Source organism: Oratosquilla oratoria, chromosome 21 (assembly GCF_046742065.1).
Source record: "Oratosquilla oratoria isolate Oo_2021 chromosome 21, ASM4674206v1, whole genome shotgun sequence".
NCBI classification, from domain to species: Eukaryota; Metazoa; Arthropoda; class Malacostraca; order Stomatopoda; family Squillidae; genus Oratosquilla; species Oratosquilla oratoria.
The window spans coordinates 27,682,448-27,697,447 of NC_134797.1; the positions used below are offsets into that span (position 1 = coordinate 27,682,448).

A 15,000-nucleotide genomic window follows, 5' to 3' on the forward strand; every position below is an offset into this window, starting at 1 on the left:
GTGACCATAATTATAAGTGTAATTGGAAGTGAGTGTTAGTGTTGTCACGCATATGCATGGTGACGCTGTTCTGTCATCGCTGCCCAAGTGCGGTGGGAGGGGTTCGTGTGATATACTTCTTCCAAACGATTGAAAAAAAAAAAAAATGGGGTACAGATGTGACGGCCCCCCTCGCGTGAAAAACTTACCCCCTGGACCTGACTCTTGCCATATGTGGTGGACAAGATTTGTTTCGGAAAAATCATGTCTTAAACAAACCTTGTAACGCATGTGAACTGCATTTGTACGTATTCTACAACATGCTTGTGCAAAAAGAAGATTAAAGATCAAAGAAAAAGGTGAAAGAGGGGAAGAAGTCTACCAAGAGAATTGGAAAGGTGTACTCCCCCTTCCCCCTCCCCCTCCCCCCCATGGGAAGAAGGGACGAATGGTAGTGCTGCTAGCGAGACAGTTGGCAGTCACTACCCTCACTTAGCTTCATTTGCACAGCGCTCGGCCATGGGGCAGCACGTACTCGTTCTGTGCTGCTGACCGTCAACAACAACGACAACAACAGCAGCAGCGAGTACATGAAGATACGATAGTCCGATCCCAGAAGTCCACGGTAGTACTTCAGAAGGCGCAGAAGCAGACCAAGTCATGCGCGGTAGAGTCGACATTTCGTTGGTGCCGAGCAAGACCATGTGATTAGTGTGCAGTGGAAAGGTGCATATACCTTAAATCAAGCATGCGGTGAAGAGGACATGTGTTTGAATAGTGGCGAATGGTGAGAAATTTGTCTCATTACCGCACGTTTTCAACTTAGCGACGAACCGAGTGTGAAGTGGAGCGAACTTGACGTTATCGTGATTTCCTTTAATAATGCTTTGTGGCCCGGATCTAAGGACCTGCATTGAACGCTTGCGTCGCGTACACCAGCTGTGTGCCATGCCTCAGATCCATTTGATTTGTACGTTTTGCTTGCGAAAGGAAGATTTATGAAGGTGCACATGACCAGATGTGCACATTGGTGTGTGAATTATTTGGAAAGTGCATTTACTTTTTACGGACTTGTGATAATTGTGATGGTCGGATACAGCGAAGGTTCTTCAAATAAATCTAGCGTCAAATCGCACCTTGAAGCGATATCTAAAGAACCAGGACAAGCTATCAAGTTGTCGATGAGCAGGTCACAGGGTAAACTGGCATGTTTTGCTAGCAAATGTTTGGATTTGTACTTCGTCATCTTCGACTTAGTGCCTCTTACACGTCAGACAGTGGGATCGAGCACTTGTCATGGACTTAGCGGCTGGAGTGCGCATCACGCAAGCAGGCCTTAGCGCCGGGCCTCGACAGTGCAGACGTAGGGGCGTCTTTGACATCGAACGGCCAAAGACAGCTTGCAGCGCTGCAAGAGTACACGTTAGTTAAAACAAACGTATCTGCTGGATGTATGCTCATCTTTAATTAATCACCACGTAGAGATATTTTGCATCTTCACTCGACTCAGCTGTTTCCCCCTCGAGATTTCAAACGAAAATATTGAAAATCCAACCCCGGCAAGGTGGAAACTATTACAAGTCTATGGTTACAGCAACCAAATATTACGTGAGATCTCCGTGGCTGCACATGTAGTGGGTGTGGTTAAGTGTACATCACTGGTGATAGGCAAACGTGGTTTCTGTAGGCGACGCGATTTCGCGTGCAGTAATTTCCAGTTGTATCTGGATTTCTGTTTTCTGCATCTGTTTGGTGACAAGTCTGTGTGTGAGTTGACATTTTCCACCATACATCTAAACCAGTGCATGCATGTCTAAGGCCTCATAACAATGCATATTGATACCTATCACGCAAGTTTCTGCGTTACGTGCTATTTTGCTCAAGTTAAGAGTTTTCGTGATGGTTTGAATGTTATGTATATTACTTAGTACCTCCACATTCATGGGTATTGAATGTGTGACAAGCCTAGTCAGACGGAGTGGTGTTCTGTACGAAACTCGGGGGTAGGTCGACAAATTAATTTTTTTCGTCTTGAATTAGGATCGAAGACGACCAATTGAACGCTTTGTTGGACTAGGACAGGTCACTTGCTTGGAGAGCGAAACCTAGCCGTAAGCATGAGGGCCAAGCTGCGCAATTTTTATAATGTGTCTAGTGGCGTTAGGTCCAGGTCATAGGACCTTTTATGAGGTCAACGTGGAGATAGATGGTAGTTGAGACGGCAACGTGGTGCGAAAAGGCGCGGTAGGGGGGTTGAGGTCAGGTCGAAGGGTCGGATCGTGCTAAGCACGGCTGTTCGATGCAGAAGGTCCATCGAATGGTGACGCTGGTGTGTGCGTTATAGAAGGAAATTAATCAACTTGTACTTGCTGAGTCATGCCAATATGTATTTTGTTCGTGCAAATGGTGATAATTGCAGTGCTTGATTTCAGTAGAAAATGTAGAAATGCTGGCGTATGAAGACGTTGGAGAGGGGGGTGTAGCAGTTGGGGGGGGGGGGAGGAAAGGCGTTGAGGCGATGCAGCAGTGAGGAAGGAAGGTGAAGAGGTGGAGGGTGTGGTTGTTGTAGAATTGAGAGGATGGTCACCGGGAGTTGCAGCATGCGGCCTGCAGTACTTTATTGTAGCTCGGGCTGTCTTCCCTTAGTGTTAGCGTGAGTAAGGTGCGTAGCACCACGGGCATCATGTGAGCCAAATTGAAAAAAAAACTGTCTACCAAGCCAGTGCAGGGTAGGTCGAATGTTGCAGAGAATTTAAGGTCGTCTTGGGTCAAGTTGGACACGAGCACGTGCTATTTTCGGATGTTACTAGTCTTCATGCATTATGCTTTAACAGTTTTGAGGTTGCGTTGTCTTGTATTTAAGAGGGTGTAATCCAGTTCACGCAAGTATACCAACAACAGCGAAGGGTTTCGGAATATATGTTGAATGCAATACGGATATTTGTGGATCAGTACTCTAGTACTATTGCAGTGGGTCGTGTGTAAATTTTATCTTGTGTAATTTATGGGGACATTTTTGAAGAATCGCGTATATATCACAACGTGTGATTTTAGGAATAGTAAATTTATAATGTTGTGTTGAAATTAGTTTAATATACATATCTGCTGAATACGATATAACAGAACACACATGTACGTGGATGTGTGTACATCGTGTTGACGAAATGTGGGGGATACATCCGTGCATTTGAAGACGTGTGGATGAAACAGATCAGGACCTCTTTCTGACCTCAGCATTCCCTGTAGTCAGGTCCAGTCCAGCACCCCATAACCTCTATATCCAGAGACAGCTCAGTTACTATAATAGCTAGCTTTTCGAACACTCCCAAAAACTTCATCGTCCCTAGGTTATCCCAGGTTAGGAAACTACGGGATATTATTTTGCATTGGGAGATTTTAATGTGATGTGTGTGTGTGTATATTGTGTGTGTGTGTGTGTGTATATATTGTGTGTGTGTGTGTACTTATGTGGTAACACCAAATAATGTTCGCATGAATATGTGGGTGATTCATACTGGGAGACTTCTTTAGTTTCTTTTGCTCACCAGGTAGTTCATATTGTCTCGCCCATTATATGTGTACATGGATATAAATGAACATATAATTATGATGAGCGTGTGTGTACGTGCCGGAACACCTAGTAGCCACTCCCAATTTTCAGACGTCTAAACGAACCGTATGCTATTCACATTTGTTTCACGCACGTCAACAAACTGTTTTACTCGTGTCAGCACAATTAACAAATGTTCATCAAGAGTGTAAACACTAAAACTAAAGACGGTGTCGTTGTTAATAAGGGACTTGGAATATTTTCCCTTTTCATGGAGGACTAGAAAACTACACGCTTAGTGAGAGAGGAAAATTGGTGTATTCAAGGATGTGTATGTGTGTTAATTGTGTGCGCGCAATCATACAGATAATGCGTTCATGTTGTCATATTTCTCCAAAATTAGTTTTGCTGAACGTAAGTTGTCTTAGGCGAATTTTGTGGGTCCTAATGTAGCCAGGTCGTTCCTAATAAATTTATTAATACAGTTCTTGGGCGTGTAGCGGACCAAATTTTTACTGTACAAGGCTAAAAGGGGTAGTAGGGGGTCTTCGATTTTCTTCATTTGTGAAGGATATTTTTTCCAAAGTATGCTACTTTGTGTAATTAGTTAAAAAAGCAAGACTACACAGGGGAGTGGTAGTATTTCGATGTACACCTATATTGTATGTACGTTACATTTCATTTAGTTGGGTGACATCAGATGTGATCTTGGTGGGTGTTGCTGGAATGAACGAATTTGGATTGGGAAGCCTCCACCGGGGGGCGGAGCTTCCACACCAATTGGTAACCGCATTAGCAGAGGTACCAAACCACCTCCCCTTCCTCGACCTGCTCCGCCCTCCTGCATGAAAAAAATAGGCTGGGGTTGGGGGGGGGGCGCGGGACGTCAGCCCAGCCTCCAAGTAGTGGGCAGCTCCGTGCTGGTGCTCTCAGGCCCGGGTTCACCCCTTACCCCCCCATCCCCTTCCCCTTCCCCTTTCCCTTCCCTCTCCCCCACCCCCTCCCCTCTCGTCCGGACCCGGCAAAGTGAAACCAAAAGCGAACAAGCATCACGCACGTGCGCACGCAAGCTTGCTCACTTCTCATACTTTCTTCATACCTACGCAGTGTCATACGGTGTAGCTCAACTTGAAGGTTACGGAATATTGGTTATATTATGTCCGTTGGACGGTTTGATGCCACCTTTACGCTCTACAGGTGGGGCGAAATGCTATTTTTCCCATTTGTGTCAGGCAGGGAAAGAAGGGAAGGAAGATACTGCGTACTCTGTGAACTGAACCACGCCGAAGTGGGCGTCCACTTTTGTGTCACTCTTTACTTGGTGATTGGGCTTCCAGCACAGACCAACGTTTATTTTTCGGATAGTCTTTACTACGGTCGATAGTTGTTTTTTTCTTGAGTGTAGACATGCAGGTAGTTTTCCTTGCAATGTCTGACTTGTAACACGGGAGCATATTGAGACATCTATTGGATCTGTATTGGTTTACGTGCCGGGAACATTAATTTGGAAAACGTAGTTTGTCCTTCAGAGAATTACTTCAAGCTTCGTTATGGACTTCGTTTGCACTATCTTGTGTTATGGACTTTGTGATATGTGGTATAGGCGAGTAATCATGGGGACGGTGGAGACTTATTTCATCTGGTTGATGGACGCTGCTAACACAAGCCTACTGTGTCTTATTGAGCAGTTACATATCGGTAGTTTCACCTTCGTTCCTGCTATTGCAGAGATGGTGGTTGTCAGCACCCCCCCCCCCCCGGGTTTGGACACATATCTCGGCCCATGTGTATAATGAACTGGCAGAATTTCATGTGTGTCACGTAGTTGTCGTAAGGCAGTTTTCGTAATTAGTGACATTCAACGTGTTACCCAAAGAGTCGCGAGAGGACGCGTGAACCCAACTTCGTATTTGCACGGGTGACTGGGAGCGTTTTCTGGATCTGGTAGTGTAGCAGTGCAGCTCGGTTACGACTCTGGGGGGCGAATGGTCCTGCACTGCAGCACTTGGAGGTGCTTGCTCTGTTGCTGTCGAGTTGTATCGACAAGGTGATATTGCTAACGTGGGGAAATGTGTAATTATTGTGGAAATGAAGGGGGTGGGGGTGTTGGCATGAGCAGGGGTGCTAGTGGCGAAGTTCAGTGTTGTAGGTGGAAGGTGAGCCGGGGCGGGTCGAGCTCGCGGGCGTTGTATTAAAGACGATGGCTTGTCTTGGTGCAGCAGCCGTAAGTCACATGCAATGCCGGGGACCCTTCTTGCAGTGCCATGTCCGGCGCCGCACTGCTTGGGTCGTTCAGGATATCTTCACACGAGTGCAGTTATCTCCATAGTCATGCCACCCAGGTTGGTCTCCACCTGTGTTACTCGAACAGTGGTGGGCGTCTGGGGGAAGGATGCTTGTTCAGTTTTCCTTTTGCTTGCCATACGCCATTGTCGTTGGACATATGGAAGAACGGCATGGGCGGGTGGAGAACCACAATAAGGACTTGCAAGGCAAAGAACTTTGTCCTCAAGAAGACCCATGTTGTTATCATCATCATCATCATCATCATCATCATCATCATCTTCATGATCATCATAGGGACGAAAGTGAGGGCGAAACTTGTTATAGATGAACCGCACGTCATTATTGACAGGTGAAACAAGGTGTGACGAGGGGATGCACGTGAAATTGGGGAGGGAGGGTTGCGGGGGTGATGCAGGTGGCTGCAGGAGGTGTCCATAGGTGGATCGGGTCACTGCTGCTGCTGCTGTTGCTGCTGCTGCTGCTACTCTGCACTGAAGGTGTGTCGCAGCACGTATTGATCAATGGCAGCCGGCGATGCCCCGCCACCATCTTTCTCTTCCTTAGTCGCCCCCGGCCCCTACCCCCACCGAATCTCCCGCCTCTCAGTCCTTCTCCATCACAGTGTAGCCGGACAGGCCGCCCTTGCTGCTGCTGCTGCCGCCGCCGCCGCCATCGGTAGCAGCAGCTTTCGCCTATTTGGCCGTGCCTGGACCCTCTATGGCGTGGCTGGAAATTGTCCTGTGGGGGTTACGTACCGTTGCAAGCCAGTTTTCCTCGCACAGCATCAGTCCGGTGAGGTCGCCAGCCTGCATCTCCGCCGCAGTTCTTGCAGCCCCTGTCGCGGGAGCCTGCGGGCACGCCCTACCGGTACAAGAAAGACCCTTTTCTCGGTGTCGTACTCCCCCCAACGCACTCTGTTGACAACTTTAATTTCTCTCCTATTACCACCCACCTTTCGTCGCAATTATTTAATCTTCATTTCGTTTTCATTCCTTCGCCGGCTCTTCGGGTCGTCTCGGCCCCGCCGCATCTCTGGTTTCCCCCCCTCCACCCCCCTTCAGTTGCTCCCCCTTCCCGTTCACCTTCCTCGCTTCTCCTGCATATGCATTTTCGTTCTCATCATCTCTATCTTACTCCCGCTCCCTCTTTCTCCTCCCCTGCACCCCTCCCAACCTTTCCCTCTTCCCCCTTCTCCCTCTCTTCCCCTCTCTTCCCCTCCCTTCCCCTCTTTCCATCTCTCACACGAACACACACACACACACACACACACACACACACACACACACACACACACACACACACACACACACACACACACACACACACACACAAATAAAAACATAAAAACTTAGTCTTGATCTCGCGCCTGCCACATCGTACCCTATCCTCTCCAGACCAATCTGCTTCCCTTGATCGATCCCGAAGGCCTCGCGTTTGTTTTAGTTTACGTTCACGGTTGGAAACGCTGGTGAACTGTCAACGATAATCAATTTGCTTTAGTATCATCTTCGGGCCTCCCTTTTCCCTCGGAGGTACAGCTTCACACAATCCACACATCTTTTACCTCCTCTCCCTCTTCCGCCACCAATCCTCCACCTTTCCACATGTTTCCCTCGTCCTTCTATTCTTCGTATGTGTTGGCTACTTTTTTTTTTATCTATGTTCACTTCCCTCATCCTTCAGTTCCTAGTATGTGTTTTTAATGCTACTTTTTATCCATGTTCACTTTTCCCTTTTGTCTTTTCCAACTCATTCCTTATTCCCCATTCGTGTACACTCCCTCTCTTCTAATTTCCTTTCGCATAGGACCGAAGTACTCACTGTTATCTATTTTCTCACTTTTACCCCTTGATCCCCCATCTATATTTTGTTTAACCCACTTGTCTCACAGTTTCCCAAGTCCACCTTAATATAACACGTGCATATTTTCCGCATATCATTCTCGTAAACACGTTTGTGCATTATCTCCTTTACGTCGAGATGTTCAGTACTTTACGCCGTCGGTAATCGTGTTCGGGGGTGGGGACAGTCGTTGTGGAAAAATCTACGGGTTTCGTGTGTATTTTTTCGTGTTCCGGGCCTACATATAGTCATGGTTTTCATAATTGATTTTGCTGTCGGTAGGAAATAGTCCGCCGTCATGTAATCTTACGCATTCTGCTTTGTGTCGTTTAGTTTACTTTTAGTGTATAGTTTAATGTAATTTTAAATGAAGACAATAGTATTTTGTTCCTTGAATTAATTACAAGCTGGAGTGTAAGCAAGGACCTATATGCAGTGATAATGTTGTTTATTCACAGTGGCATGATGGGGGAACAACAGTTTTGCCTACGGTGGAATAACCATGGGTCCACCCTGGTGGCAGTATTTGACAGCTTGCTCACCAGTGAGTCCCTGGTTGATGTTACATTAGCAGCCGAAGGACATCTCCTCAAGGCACATAAGGTCGTCTTGTCAGCCTGTTCTCCGTACTTCCAGGTAAGATTAATTGCACATTCCCTCTTACATAGTACTATATTATCCTGGAATACTTTGAATAGGGTGATACAAGTATTGCTTCTAAAGAGTAATTGTTTCTTTCCAGACTTTATTTGCTCAACATATGGATAAGCACCCAATAGTGATACTTAAAGATGTGAAATATGCTGACATGAAAGCACTGTTGGATTACATGTATCGTGGTGAGGTCAATGTTTCACAAGACCAACTTGGGCCTCTTATTAAGACTGCTGAGTCTTTGAAAATCAAGGGTTTGGCTGATGGTACAAATAGACAAGAAAGTGACAAGGGACCTATTCCGAAGCCTAGTCAATCTGTGCCAAGAAGCCTACCAAATGACAATGTTAGTGATGTGAAGCCCAGACCACCTCCTCCTGACTCTTTTCCTTCTGTGGCATCATCAGTGTCTTCAGTTCTGTCTTCAGCACTCACTATGCCATCGTCTGTGCTATCAAATGCTCTCACAATGCCTTCACCTTTAAGTTTGCAATCACCTCTCAGCTTACCACCAATGGGTTCAGTATCTGAACACGAAAGCACAGGTCCACCTCATCCTAAAAGATTGAAGAAAATGCGTCGCAGATCTGGAGAACCTGACAGTGGTGACAGCGATGGACCAGCCAGTTCTCCCAATGAGAGCAGTGGAGGTACAAGTATGCACCTGCCCAAGATCCCAGCCACAATCACACCAATACCAGGGCAACAACCCCTGCCCTCAGTTGGGCCAGCCCCAGATTTGCGTCCCTTATCGGGAGAAGAATCCCACCCTGCAGACAAGGAATCACCTTTGGCCTTACGTACCTCAGTCTGTGGTAGTTCTTCCTCAGACAAGGAATCAAGTAGTCCAAGTAAAATTGTCAAATTAGAAGGCTCAGAGAATAGCAGAGATACAAATCATCTCTCGGATGATGAACATGATGAAAAGAGCAGCTCGCATGGTGGCAATGATGACCATTCCACGGACAACTTCGCTCAACCCTCCACATCGCGACCACTAGATGAGTCTAATCAACATTCTTCTGGTGAGTAGATTGTACATATTTGTATTGGTGTGTATACATGCATTGCATGGGTGTGGGGAGTGGAAGCCAGTACCTATATTAAATCAAGGAATTTAGACAAGACTGGTAAATATATTTTTATATATACTATAATACAAAAATAGTTAACCGGATCGAGCCAGTATGTTGTTTGATCCTGATGTTTGAAATTGGGAGCACTGGATGCTACCAATACAAATTGGGGTTAAGTATTATTATGTTAGAGATGGGTTTATTTAAAAGTGATGCATATTCATGTATCCACACACTTCATTGCTGAAATATTAGAGATATTTATATTGACCCATTTTCCTTTCATCAGTTAAAACTAATTTGTTTTGAGCTCTAAATTTACTGGGGTGAGGCTCATTTTGTAGATACTAGGGACAATCGCAATGGAATGCACTGGAAAATTATTATAAAGACTGTACTATAATTCAACATTGGTTTCACTTCAATTTTAAGCAAATGGGTTTACACCCTCACACCCATAGAGGAATGAAGGTTGTCTTGTGTGTTACTGTGCATGTGTGCGAGCATAATTGTACATTACAGGACAGTGTATTTTAGTATATCTCCTCTCTCAACATATTTCAGTTTTCTCCTCAGTGTCAAAGTTTCATTGTTCACCTTGAACTTGTGAACATTAAATGCATATCGCTTCTGCCAGTGTACTGTTCCATTTGCCCACAACCTTGTTTGTAAACTTTTTTAAATATCCAATTTGTTCACTTAACATTTATACCTTATATTCCTCCACCTTGCTAATTATTCACTGAATGAAGTGTTCCTTGTACTGCAAATCCAGTCATTGGGTATTGACAAGTTTTGGGCAGTCGCTAATTTAGAGACTTCAGTGACCAAAGTCGCAGCCTTCCTCTATGATTGGAGACTAATCTCCATGTTTGTTTATGTTCCTTTATACTCTTTTGTTCCAATGGGCCCATTTCTTTCTCCAGCTGTTTCATACTTTGTCATGCTACCTCACACCTGTTTAACCTGTCTTTTTGGGGTTGTAGCTCACTTTGGGCCATTATTTTCATCCGTGAATTGTAGAGTTGAAGAAAATCCTATTTCTGTGGTTCACTTGTATGAACTTCTTAAAAGAAATTCTTAAGTGCTATAAGGTTTGCTCTTACCATTCAACCTTTTCAGACTCGGTTTTGCATTTCCTATTTCCATGTGGAATTTAGCAAATATTCAATCACAATATTTTGATTCAGTAACATCAAGATAGGATTTATAGAAAAAGATTATATAAAAAGTACACTGGAAGTGATGAAAGCTAGTAAGGCACCTTGGGATAGATGGGTATCATGTGGAGTATCTGACGAAAGGAGAAACATCTGGAGTGGATTGGCTCGTGAAGTTGTCTCCAAAGAAGGGAAATATATTCACCCATCACTCGTTTCCCTTTGATCTAGAGAAAGGAAATTGGGCAAGGTATTAATGCAGCAGCTTTAGAAGGATATACGAGAAAAATAAGAAGGGAACAGAGGGATTTTTTGGAGTAAGTGTGGATTTAGGAAAGGGACAGGTAATATGGATCATATTTTCATAGTCTATATACCAATATGCTTCTTTCCCCTTGCAAGAGAGATGTTCAGCCAAGGCATGGGTGCAAGAGAGATGTTCAGCCAAGGCATGCAGCCATGCCTTGCCCATTCCACCCAAAAAGAGAGAGAGAGAAGATGTATTTTTGGGCTTTTATATATAAGGTTTGGAGAATATGTATGACGGGATTGGCAAGAAGGCACTGGAATTGTTGCATGTTGGAGATGTATGGGATGGCGGAAGTGTTCAGTCGCAAGTTTTTTACATGAGTAGTAGAGCCTGTGTTTGGGTTGGGAATGGTGAAACCGAATTTGAAGTGAAATCAGTATTACATGGATGGGATGGTATGGGAGGCACATGAGGGTGATGTGATGGGCAGGAGTTTGGAAATAACAAAAATGGAAATGGGAGGTAAGTCACATGTTTGTAGATGACATTGCACTTGTGACTGGGTTGGAAGACCCAATGGTTAGGAAGAGTATGGGAGAGCGGTAAGCTGAAAGTGAATGTGAAAAAAAATAAGGTGATGAGATAAAAGGTTAGAGGGTGGCAATAAGTTAGGAAAGTCTTAATGGAGAGATGCTGGAGGAAGTAAAGAGCCTCAGATGTTTGGGGTCACCTGTTGCAGGAAATGGAGATGTAAGGATAGGCAAATTATAGAGCATACATACATATACCAAAGGCTTTTTCCCCCTCACAAGGGAGGTAGCCAAAAAACAAAGGCATAAAAGCATTCCCACCCATTCCATCCCTAATACACTCCACTCCCCTCCACCCTCTACCCTACTTCTTATCTTGGCACCTAGATTACGGGTCATCCCTGCATCTTGTCCACTGCCTTGGGTCAGAAGCAGTGTCACAAGACACAGCACATCCACAGCAAGGCTGCTTCATAAAATCGGCAACCTCCTCTCTCCGTCCCCCCATGCAGAAAAGAAGACGGGGAGAATTCCCTTCAGGTTGTGTCGAAAATTTCTTGCACATAATACCTCACCCCCCATCCCCCACCCATTCCACCTCATGCATCACAACCTCATCCATATACAACCATTCTCCATTCACCCCTATCTTCTGTCCTCTCCCATCCTTCCTCCACAGACATTCTCCTCTTCCCCAAAGCCCCTTTTACCCCATCCATCCATCTCATCATAGTCACCTCCTCATGTTCACTCCTTCCACTTCTGCCTTCCACACCTCTTTTACTAGTCTGTCTTCACTCATTTTTTCCATGTGTCCAAACCATCCCAACACACTCATCCACCCTATCTCCCAACTCCCTTACCACCCTCATTCTCCTCCTCACCTCCTCATTTTTCACTCTATCCAGCCTAGTAACCTCTATCATACTTCTCAGACACCTCATCTCACACATTCAAACTCCTCTCTTCCTCTCTTAATGTCAATTTCTCATTACAATTTTTAATCCACCAAGGCACCTGCCACATTCACACCCAAGTACCTAAAGCTATCCACTTCCTCCAGTCTCTCTCCTTTAATGCCCACTTCCAGTCTGCTGCCACTTTCACCCCTTGTACATCTCATCACCTTACTTTTACCCACATTTATATAATATATATATATATATATATTATATATATATATATATAATATACACACACATCAAAGCTAAAACTAAAATGAAAGCAGAAGAAAAAACTGGAAACAGCGAGTCTCTTTATTTAGACTGTACACTAGAGTCCTCTTCAGTATGGTACTCCTGAAGAGAAGTGTAGCTTACAGTCAAAATATATGGACTCCCCATTGCCAAAATTTTCTTTTGATTAAAAAATGTGCCACATTTTTCATTTTATATATATATATATATATATATATATATATATATATATACATATACATACATACATACATGTATATACACACACAGTACTTGTCATAAGTATGCTGTGCTTATCCCTTGTGGCTGCATATTTATGACAAATAGGAAGGCACTTTCTGAGGTGAAATCATGTAGATAAAATGTATCTGGCAATCCCCTGGTGTCACACTGGGCCAACAGAGTGGAATGTGAGGGAGAACCCAGCCAGTTGCCTTTTTTCATACTGGTTTTCTTAGTTTCCCTAGGGTCTGTATTATTACTGTGCCCCCTACAAGATATTAGCTAAAAATATATTTGCCCAAATCATTGGAATCAAAGAAATCAGTGATGTTGAAGGTGTTCAAGTCCAAATTCAAGATACATGGTGTGATTTTGGGGAGGATGACTGGAGGTGAAATCATGTAGATAGAATGTATCTGGCAAACCCCTGGTGTCACACTGGGGCAACAGAGTGGAATGTGAGGGAGAACCCAGCCAGTTACTCCCACACTGCTATGGTTAGAGCATTTACAGGTAACTCCTCTATTTACAAAGGATTACAAAGGCAAAGCATGCCGACAGGAGACCTTTTGATCCATATCTAGGTCAGATGCACAAAAAAAAAAAAAAAATCATATTAATAATAAATTAAAACTATAACAATGTAAATAACAATTAAAATACATAAATAAATGCATTGGTATAGTTGAATAACAAACAAACAGGTAAATAGTAAATGATAATAAATTGACATATAACTAATAATAAATGAAAATCAGACACAAATTATAACAAAACAAAAATAAATAATATAACATAAATTATAATAATTACAGCATCTTACTTAGGTATTTATCTAAATGATTCTTAAAGCTTCGAACTGAACTACATTGCACTACCTGTGCAGGAAGTTTATTCCATTCATTAACTACACGGTTGGCAAAGTTATTTCTACCTACTTCCAAATTGAATCTATTTCCGGACAGTTTGAGACCATTGTTTCTTGTCTGATTCTCATTCAATGTGAAAATTTGGTCACTTTTGATGTTGTCAATTCCCTTTAAAATCTTAAAGACCTGTATCAAGTCACCTCTGAGTCTACGCTTTTTTAGGGAAAACAGATTCATGTGCTTAAGTCGATTTTCGTATGATTTATTTTTGATATTTGGAATCAGTTTTGTGGCTCGCCGTTGTACTTTTTCCAGTCTGTCAATGTCTTTAATGAGATTCGGTGACCATACGGAAACAGCATATTCCAAATGTGGACGAACTAACGATTTATATAGCTTGTTAATGAGTGATGGACTTTTGAAATCAATGACCTTGGCTTTTTTCACACTGGTTTTCTTCATTTCCCTAGGGTCTATTATTACTGTGTCCCCTTACAACATAGCCAAAAATATATTTGCCCAAATCATTGGAATGAAGGAAATCAGCGGAATGTTGAAGGTGTCCAAGTCCAAATTCAAGATATATGGTGCAATTTTGGGGAGGATGACTAGATAATATCCCATAATCCTAGGATAAGATATTCTAAGAAGACTTCTCCAAAGATTTTGAGCAGCATAGATTGTACTTTAGAGTCAAGTCCACTGACAAAAGCATGGTACAGAGGGTCCTAAGACTTCTCCTTTGGAGATTTTTGCTTTTGTCAGTGGACTTGACTCTAAAGTACATTTCAATAAATTGTCTCTGTCTAGGATTTCCATTCCTTTCATGATTCTATAAATAGTAGATCTCTTTCTCTTCTTTGGTAGTTCCAATTTGGACAATCTTTGTATGTTAATTTGGAGAGAGTTAGTTCCAAATTTTGTCGTTGCTCTTTGTGTTATTTCTAATTTCTTTATATTCTTTTTAGTATTGGGTGTCAATAGTGTTGCTGTGTTATTGTTTGCTGACAACATTACACTTGGGGCTGGGTCAGAAAAAGGATTAAGGGAGTTAGTGACTGAGTTTGTAGAGGTATGCAGTAGAAAGTTGAAGGTGAATGTGGATAAAAGCAAGGTGATGAGAAGTACAAGGGTAGGGAATGGCAGTGAGTTGGAAGCAAGTCTAAAAGGAAAGAGAGGATGGAGGAAGTGGATAGCTTTAGATGTTTGGGGTTGCATGTAGTAGTAAAGGGAGGAATGGAGGTGTAGGTAAATTGTAGATTGAAAGAAGCAAGTAAATGGCCATGGGGGATTAAAAAGTGTTATAAGAAATAGGCAACTGGGAATGGATATAAAGAGATTGTATGAATAGGTAATTGTGCCAATGACATTGTATGGAGACTTTGA

General features: G+C 43.4%; 1 protein-coding gene across 12 annotated transcripts in view; it reads left to right on the top strand.

The window, feature by feature from the left end:
• Window positions 1–15,000, top strand: part of LOC143036811 (uncharacterized) — a 139,603-nt gene that overhangs the window by 24,773 nt on the left and 99,830 nt on the right. For 3 of the 12 annotated variants that reach the window (XM_076204585.1, XM_076204593.1, XM_076204595.1), the window contains exons 1-3: window positions 470–766; window positions 8,116–8,293; window positions 8,400–9,336. In XM_076204585.1, coding sequence (XP_076060700.1) covers window positions 744–766; window positions 8,116–8,293; window positions 8,400–9,336 — 1,138 coding nt within the window. In that variant the 5' untranslated portion in view covers window positions 470–743. Of the gene's footprint in view, window positions 1–454; window positions 767–6,229; window positions 6,683–8,115; window positions 8,294–8,399; window positions 9,337–15,000 lie in introns of those variants that run through there. The other 9 variants (XR_012967403.1, XM_076204594.1, XM_076204586.1 and 6 more) reach the window with 7 other exon arrangements.